Source organism: Acanthisitta chloris, unplaced genomic scaffold, assembly GCF_000695815.1.
Source record: "Acanthisitta chloris isolate BGI_N310 unplaced genomic scaffold, ASM69581v1 scaffold7089, whole genome shotgun sequence".
Lineage (NCBI taxonomy): Eukaryota > Metazoa > Chordata > Aves > Passeriformes > Acanthisittidae > Acanthisitta > Acanthisitta chloris.
Window position 1 is genome coordinate 31,484 of NW_008690790.1, and position 9,305 is coordinate 40,788.

Genomic DNA, 9,305 nt, shown 5'->3' on the forward strand with positions numbered 1-9,305 from the left:
CACCCTCAGCTGGTCAAGGGTCAGGGCAACACCTGAGGACTTGGTGAAGCCTCAAGAGCACTTGACAGTCTCTCTGAGAGAAGGTGGCACTTGCTGTCCACATAGCATCACCCTTTTAGCTCTCCTCAGGCTCCCAACTAGGCCCTGCTGCTACTGATGGAGCTTGACTTGGGAATCAGCTCCTGGAGCCATTCCCCAGTGGAGAACCACTGGAAGGCTGTAGCTATGGGTGTGAGGATTAAGGAACAAGGACTCAGGAGAAGAGCCAGGCTGGAATTTCCACTGGAACCAACAACCTGCTGCACCACCAGCAGAATTCCCACTGGAACCAAGAACCTGCAGCACCACCAGCAGTTCCTGGGCCTCAGCCATCAGCTGTGGGCACAGGGACAGGAAAGGATGGCACCAAACAGGCTCAGGGGCCAACTGATCCAAGCTAGGAGTGGATAACAGCACAAGGTTGGGCTCCTAATGGAGATCTGGGGCAGCTTTTACTTCAAAAGCATTATTTGAATGGAAAAACCTGGAGGAAATGTTGGAATCCAAAAAAAATAATTGCAGAAATGACTATATTGTCTCTCCATGATTGATTTCAGGTAAGTTCCCAGTGGAGGTTCCTTGTTTCCCAGGAGCTTGGCACAGCCAACACCTCCCCTGTGCTATAAAACCCCCCTCGGGGGGATTCCCTGCTGTTCTGCTCTACAAAACTATTAAAGGTCCCAGCAGAGAGTCCTTGGCTGTCACTCCTCCTTTGGCCTCTTCCTCCAGCGAGCCAGGAAGGGCCCCAGGCTCTTCCACACCTCGGTGTACATCAGAGTCCCCACGAAGACAAAGGCAGTGCCCAGCCAGTGCCAGGCTGTGAAGGGGTTGTGGAAGTAGAGGATGGAGAAGATGAGGCTGACGAACTTGCGCAGTGTGACCACGAGCGTGACGGTGAGGGAGGTGCACTCCGTGGTCAGGATGAAGACGCCGCGGATGCAGACGTACCTGGGGCAGGAGGTAAGGGAACAGCAACCTGGGCAGGCCTTCAGGAATCCCTGAATCCCACAGTCAGTCTGGCTGGAAAAGACACTGAGATCAAGTCCAACCCCTGACCTAACACCACCATGGGAACTAGACCCGTGTCCAGTCTGTCCTTAAACCCCTCCAGGGATGGTGACTCCACCACCTTCCTGGGCAGCACATTCCAGTGTCTGATCACCCTTTCTGGGAGGAAATTCTTCTTCATGTCCAACATAAACCTCCTATGACTATGTCCTCTCGTCCTGTCACTGTTCACTGGGAGCAGAGTCTGATCCCACCTGGCTCCAACCTCCTGTCAAGGAGTTGTAGACAGCAATAAGAGGTGCAGATTAGATGTTAGGAAAAATATTTTCCCTGTTGTTCTCCCTGAGGGAGTTGGGCTTGGTCAGCCTGGAGAAGAGGCTCAGGGGTGACCTCAAGGCTCTGTTCAACTCCCTGCCAGGGCTGGAGAGAGGTGGGGGATGTGTGTCCTGCCAGGGCTGCAGGGAGAGGACTAGAGGGAATGGCCTTGGGCTGAGACAGGGCAGAGTCAGATTGGATGTGAGGAGAAATGTTTTCCCTGTGAGGGTGTTCAGGCAGTGGGATAGGGAACTGCCCAGGGAGGTGGTGGAGTCACCATCCCTGGAGGTGTTTGAGAGGTGTCTGGATGTGGCACTGGAGGATCTGGTTTAGGGTTTAGGGTTCCAGCAGTGACAGGTTAATGGTTGGACTTGATGATCTTAGAGACCTCCTCCAACCTTGATGATTCTATGATGTCCTCGCTGAGCCTTCTCTTCTCCCGGCTAAACACCTCCAGTTCCCTCAGCCTCTCCTCGTAGGACTTTTGTTCCAGACCCTTCCCTAGCTCCATTGCTTTCCCTGGACACTCTCCAGCACCTCAGTGTCCTTGCAGTGAGGGGCCAGAACTGGACACAGCACTCAAGGTGTGACCTCCCCAGTGCTGAGTCCAGAGGGAGTGTACCATGAAAAGGATCAGGCAATGGATAGCTTAGTATGGAGGGAATAAAATTCCCTTCTCCTCCAGAATTTCTACATCTACAGACAGGTGGATCAGACACTACAAACCTGGGAACACCCCAGATCTCCCAGACTCCCCCGAGCCTGCTCTGTGGAAGCAAAACTCTTCCACTAGAGCAGCTGGGGCTGAGGTGTTGACAGTGTGCAGGGTTTGCAGGCCCTGAAGAACCTTGGCTTCCCTTGGGAGGACCCTAAACCCAGACTTCTCCATCTCCGGTATTTTTTGAGTTACATCAGCTCCCAAATGCAGGGAAGACTCCAAGGACTCAGCACCCACCCCATCCCTCCTGTCCGACCCCCTGGCAGCTCTGTGCTCTGGAAGGATACTGAGTGATGACGTTCATGAAGAGGTAGAACCACATGATTGGCAGGGTCAGGCCGATCACTGGCACCTGGAACAGCTCTGTGGGGAGAGAGGATCGAGCAAGGTCACTGCAAGGGCAACAAGAAACAAGGAGAGATGTCTCCCTCTTTTTGAGAGGTGGTGGGGTCACCATCCCTGGAGGGGTTTAAGGAGAGATTGGACATGGCATTTAGTGCCATGGTGGTGTTAGGTCATGGGTTGGACTCAATGATCTCAGAGGTCTTTTTCAAGCTGATTGATTCTGGGATTCTCTTATGCAGGACTGACCATGACCCAGGACTCACTGCACCCTCAGGAGGCTGTTGCTGCCTCAAGCAGAGCAATGTGTGGGCACAGGTTGATTTTTGGGGGAGTTATCCTGTTCTAAATGACAAATACAAGAGAATTTTCAGAGGTTTCTGCTTGAAAAGGTAGAACAGATGATGCACAAAGAATCAGGCTGAGGAAAGAGACATTAAGAGAAAAGCTGTGTCTTACTTTATGCTCCTGCTGTTCCCCCTGAGTGAATCCCTGTGCAGCTCCAAGAAGCTGACAGTGCTCCCATGGCAAAGCCTTTGCAGCACCAGCAAAACAAAACCCAACAGGTCCATGTTTACACCTGGGGTTGAGGATTTGGTCCTGTTACTTCCATTTTTGAGCTACCCCATTCCTTTCCCCATGGGTCACCTTTGGATGAGCAACATGGCTTGGCCTAACAGGTGTATGTGTGGGCACTAGTGAGAGACTTGGGCTTTAATCATGGGATCCAGACTGGTTTGGTTTGGAAGGACCTTAAAGATCATCCAGTCCCACCCCCTGCCATGGGCAGGGACACCTCCCACCAGCCCAGGCTGCTCCAAGCCCCATCCAACCTGGCCTGGAACACTCCCAGGGATGGAGCAGCCACAGCTGCTCTGGGCAACCTGTGCCAGTGTCCACCACCCTCCCAGCCAGGACTTCCTTCCTGAAAATTCCAAGGGCTTTAATATCCCAAGAGAACAGCCTGGCAGACACAGCTGCTGGTCTGAAACCTTCCCACAGCATTTTCCAGAGGGCAGGAAGGTTCCAGCACTCACCAGACTGGTTGAAGAGGACTGCATGGTGGTAGATGTTCGGGGCAAGCAGCAGAAAGCCAGGGAGAGGTAATGCATGCTGGGGAGAGAAACAAAGCCAAGATGTTATACCAGATGATGTGAATCCATCCCACTTCTCCTCCTGGGAAACCAACCTCCCCCAGCTGGATGAGAGCACATTCCTCCCTGCTCAAGCATGTGATCCTTTGGATCTGTGCCCATGCCAGTGTGGGAGGAGAAAAAACTCTTGGAGCATCTCTACCTGCCCAGAAAAAGCTGCAGGAAAGCCCCAGTGACTCACATTGTAGAACAGAGCCTCTTTGGAATGCTTCCCAAACTGCTTGTACAGTGTCTCCTGGAAGATCCCCATCCTGGCAGACATCAGGAGGGCAAAGGTGAGTGCAGCAATACCTGGAAGAGAAGCACAGCTCTGCAGCTCTGCTCCAGGAAAACACCTTGAAACCTACTTGAAGCCTCCCAAAATTTGGCTTTCAGTGGAAAACGCCAAATTATTCAGACTTTATAAGAAAACTCTATCAATTTTGGGGACACAGGTGGCTTACTACAAAGGTTGAGGTGCCAAGAGACCTCTTTAAAAAAGCTTAGCCCTGGCAAGAAGAATTGCTGGAATATTATGGATACACTCATTTGCCACTACTACATCAATCCCAGGTTTTCCCCCAAAGACCTAAAAGCTGGAGGGATAAAACCAGACTCAAGGCCAAGACTTGAAAGCCTCATCTATGAAATCCTGTGCTGAATGAACACCTGACCAGCTCCAGGTGGGGATACCTGGAGATATGTAGACCATACACAGAGATACCATACAGATACAGGTATATGAATGGTTATACAGCTCCAGGCAGCCTCTTCAGGATCTCACAGCATCAGCTCCAGCTTGAGCAAGGAGAAATCAAAGAGCTGAGCTTTGCCATTATCCCAGGACATGGCACTCACATACCCAGCAGCCACCACAGGAACACCTGGAGTCCGTCCTCATCATCTGCACTGGAGTCAGATGCCTGAAGGGAGACACAACACAGTCACCATGAGCTTCCCCAGCCCTGCCTGGACCTCACTCTGGGCTGAACAGATGTGGTAGCAACTGTTTGCTTTGCTCTGCTGCAGGGAATGCACCAGATTCCAGCAGAAAAGTGTTGAGGGCTGATCCAGAAAGTGGATTTTTGGAAAAAAATGCCCAGGCTTGGGTGGAGAAGTCATTAAGAGCAGTCCAGGGAGAAGGACTTGAGGGTGATGGTGACAAACTCCCCATGAGCTCAGTGTGAGCTCAGTCTAGAGACAACCCAGGCCTGGGCTGCATCCCAAGGAGTGTGGCAGCAGGGCCAAGGAGGGGATTCTCCTCCTCTGCTCTGGTGAGACCCACCTGGAGTGCTGCACAGCTCTGGTGTCCCCAACAGCACAAGGACATGGAACTGTTGGGGCAAGGCCAGAGGAGGCCACGGAGCTGAGCAGAGACTGGAGCACCTTCCCTATGAGGACAAGAGCTCTGGCCAAGCCCCACTCAAGTGCTAAACCAGAGCTAAAACCTGATTTGTGGTCAAGACATTGAGGAAGCCAAGCCTATAGGTGCTCTCAGCTGAGGCTAAAACTCCAGGTAACCTGATTTCCCTCCATTCTTTTACTGTGGCTCAGGGAAAATGAGATTACTCACCTTTGCCACAGCTGTCAGCACCATCCCACAGCCCCATCCCTGCTGGGAATTCATCTGGATTAACACAGAGCACAGCCCAGACCTTCCTCAGACATTCTGAGTAAGAAAGCTCTTAAATGATGGGGAATTTGGAGCTTTGACAGCTCTGTTTCATTTCCAATCTCTCAGAGGTGGATTAAGTGCAACCAATTTGCACTTGGCCACCACTTTATGCCGTTTTTCTGTCATCAGATGACAGGATGAGGCTGGAGGTGCTGCCCCAGGAAAAGCCCAGAGTGGTGTTACATGTGGATTTGCTTCACTCCCTCCTGTTCTCCTAACACAGACACTTTATTTCAAGGGTCAGGTCAGATAACAGCAGGTCTGGAACAATCTAGCCTGAAAGCCAATAATCTCTTCTGGGATAAAGAGAGTGAAGGCTTAAGCTTTGTTTAAAATTCACCTTGCTCCTAACTGCAACACAGCACAGGAAGGGCAAGGAAAAAATCAGCTTCTGCTCTCATCTCTGAGGCAAAGAAAAAAGAAGTTTATTCCCAGCAAAAAGCAACCTGAAGAGGCTAAAATGCACCTGGAATTAAGTTAAACCCCATATATGTGTGCATCCTTTCCCTCCAAACCACAGGATCAGGAAAAAGAGCTTTCAGGGAGCAGATCTGGAGGTAGGAGACACCTTGTCTGTCCATTAACAGGCAAAGGGATTCCTGATGAAGCTGCTCCTGCTGTCAGTAAGGTTCAGAGAGAGTTACGACCTCAGGCCCTTTCCAGTCCTTACCACTTGCTTTGCAGACATGAAAGTGCAGGTGAAGATCCCCAAGGACACCAGAGCTATGGAGGTGTATTTGGACACACTGTACCTGCACAGGGGAGGAAGGAGAGAGATGTCAATGACAGCTCAGCCTTGTATGGCTCATCCACTGCTTCCCTGCAGCACATTTTGCTCCATCACACCAGTGTAATTCTGGGATAATGGGCACACAACCACTGCCTAACTCTGGGAGGGTCAACTGCAACATGGAGAGAAGCATCTGAAGCATGGATTTGTCCAAGTTCATCCCATCTCACCCCTAGCCTGGGAAAACCTGGGAAACCAGAGAGCCTTGACACTGTGTAAGCACTGCTCAGTGCCAGCCACAACAGCAGTGTGGTATCCACACTGCTCTAGCCACAGATCCCAAACACAACACCAGATGGGCTGCTAGCAAGACAGTTAACTCCATCCCAGCCAGATCCAGTACAGCATCCATCAGGAACAGCACCAGCCTCAGTCAAGAGGGAAGAGCCAACACAGAAGGCTACAAGTCATGGAAAAGGCAAAAATCTCTTTTCAGTCCATGTTTGCATTAAGGGAAGGAGTAGAAATGCAGGACAGGGACAGATTCCAACCTCTAGTCCAGGCACAACTCTGTGTCCCAGTTTGCCCATCACTAAAATGTTTCAGAGGAAAGGGAAGGGCACAAACACCCATCAGGATTCAGTGGCAGAGAATTCCCTGATGACATGAGGAAGAGGTTTGTGATTTACCTTTTTTTCAGAATGATGATGCCTAGGCCCATGCTTGCTATGAGAGAACCCTGGGAAATAGGGAAAAACAAACAAGGAGGTCAGCATGACAAAATTCCTCAGACCTGGACACTCATCCCAGAGAAACACCGAACACTCAGTGGAAGTAATGCCAAAACACCAATGGCAGAACAGGATCAGGAAGACTGACAGGGTGGGAATGAGAAGGAACATCTTGTTCCAGGTATGTCATCCTCAGGATGTGTTGTGGGAGAACAGTCCTCACCTAGCAGATTTTGTTACTCCCAACAGCTTGGGCATAATTTCCTTTGGTTTTAACAGGTGTTAGAGCCTGACAATGATCCACACTGAAGTGAAGATGCATTTTAGTAGCATTTGCCTAATCAAAGACAGGCTGAGAGAGTTGGGGCTGCTCAGCCTGGAGAAGAGAAGGTTGTGTGGAGAGCTCAGAGCACCTGCCAGGAGCTGAAGGGGCTCCAGGGAAGCTGCAGAGGGACCCTTGGGTAGGAGCTGCAGGGACAGGACAAGGAGCAATGGGGAGAAATGGAAACAGGGGAAATTAAGATGAGATCTCAGGCATAAGTTTTCCCTGTGAGGGTGGTGAGACACTGGCCCAGGTTGCCCAGGGAAGCTGTGGCTGCCCCAACCCTGGCAGTGTTCAAAGCCAGGTTGAATGAAACTTTGAGCAACCTGCTCTGGTGGGAGGTGTCCCTGCCCAGGGCAGGGGGCTGGGGCTGGATGATCTCTGAGCTCCATTCCAACCTCAGTGAAATTCTAGAGCAGGGACAGTGTGTGCAGGGCTGAGAGGAGAGAGGAGGAAGAGGTTGCCAGGCCAGGACTCACCGAGCGGAAGATCATGTGCAGTGGCATCGCAATGTTGAGGTTCAGGGCGTAGTTATTGACCACACTGACGGTGAAGAACATAGCCACCATGATGAAATAGTTCCTGAAACACAAAGCACTAGCTCAGAGCTGTGCAGGTACCTCCCTGGGATGATGGGAGACACCTTGGGAATCATTCTGGGTTGCATGGGAAGGTCTGGAGTGGAGCAGGAGCCCACGTGGCTCTTAGGACTAACCAGGAGATCAAACCACCTTGGATACAGGAGGAGAGTCACAGGGAACAGCTAATCCCAGAAGCAAAGGGGAACTGAGTATTCCCCAGCTGGGATCTTTTAGCATAGATTTCCTCCAGCTCTCTCTTTCCAGAGGCATAAGGCCAGGCTTGGTTTGAGGGGAACCCAGAAGGAATCACTCCCCTGAGTGGGAGGAGAAACCATTCCAGTCCAGGCTGAACACTCCCATGGTTCCACACCTCAGCTAGAGAGACTCCACACACTGAAGTTGCTCTAAGAGAACTTCAGTTGCTATGGAACCCAAAAAACCCTCCAGACTTCACTTCAGCCACTAACTGAGCATGTCATGCCACTGCCCAGACAAGCTCATCCCTGATGGAGAAATCCCAAGTGAATTTGACCAGGTTTCCAGTAAACCTCTTCCTCCCACACCCAACCTCAGAGAGATAAAACCTCTTTCAACACAGCAAACCCTTCACTGTGCAAAATCCTTTGACAGGGAAGGATCTGATGGCAATTCCCTATTAAGAATTCCAGATAAACGAGTCCATCAGGCCTGACAGGATCTCAGTGTGGCTCCACAAATGCTGGGATAGGATTTGGATAGGAGAAATGGATAAGTCATTTTATGAAATGCTTTTTGAGATGGTGGATACCTCCTTGGCTTGACTGTACCTTATGGGTATGGCTGGTCTCTTCCTCCCAAAGTTGGCCTCAAAGATAAATCCTTCCACTGCTATAAACAGGAACTGGGAGAATGTCACAATGTTCCCACATCCTGGAAACTGCCTGCAGGGGTGGAGAAGAACAACAAGCATCAAAGCAATGCCATGGAGAACAAACATGGCATTGGGCTCCAATAAAAAGAGGGTAACAGCTTGTCATCCCAGCATGAGCATCAACCTGGGGGTGCTTCACTGCTTTACCTGTGCAAGGTCTCATGTTGCCTTTGTTCAACACCTCCTGCAGGTATTTATTCACCTGGAATTGGAGATATATGGGCAGCAATCCCTGCCTCAAACATTCCCAATAAAGAAGGAAGCAGCCACGTGGTGAATGAGGTCAGGAAAACTGGTTACATCTTCCTCCTGCCAGGATATAGGATCCAGCATTGACACAACCACCCTGAAGCTGCATCTCCCTCTTCCTCATGGGCTCTGACAGGGCTTTCACCCTCCCTACAAGCTGCTGGAGTTGTTAGACACCAGGAGTAATGTTGAGCCCCAGGAGGAAGGCAGCTGGATACCTGATACTGTGTGAGGGAAGTGCCAAGGACAAGTCTGTGTCTTCAGAGTCAGTGTCCTTGGTTCTGCTTGCACCTCATCCCACAACATAAGTGCTTTCCATTTATTCAGCAAGCTTTAGCTCTCTGCCCTCCTGCACTTGTTGGATGCCAAAAGGTTGGTTGGAGGCTCCAGAAGAAAACAGCTCAGCACAAGAGCCCAGAAAGATTAAATGCCATGTGACAACCAGGCAAGCCAGGGAGCTGCTAAAGTCACAAACTGCACAAGGTATCAAAGCCACACGTGTGTCTGACCTCAAGAGACCTTCTTAGCTGAGCCCCTTTGTCGTCCTAGAGA

At 50.8% G+C, this 9,305-nt stretch overlaps 1 protein-coding gene across 1 annotated transcript; it reads right to left on the reverse strand.

The window, feature by feature from the left end:
* Nucleotides 1-740: 740 nt before the first annotated feature.
* SLC35B4 (solute carrier family 35 (UDP-xylose/UDP-N-acetylglucosamine transporter), member B4) lies at nucleotides 741-8,514 on the reverse strand (the record flags this gene model as incomplete). The annotated part of the gene is made up of 9 exons (XM_009081958.1): nucleotides 741-987; nucleotides 2,368-2,443; nucleotides 3,460-3,535; nucleotides 3,758-3,867; nucleotides 4,418-4,478; nucleotides 5,901-5,982; nucleotides 6,650-6,699; nucleotides 7,493-7,595; nucleotides 8,401-8,514. Coding segments are annotated over 9 exons (919 nt in total), but the record flags the coding sequence as incomplete, so codon positions are not given.
* Between the last annotated feature and the right edge of the window lie 791 nt (nucleotides 8,515-9,305).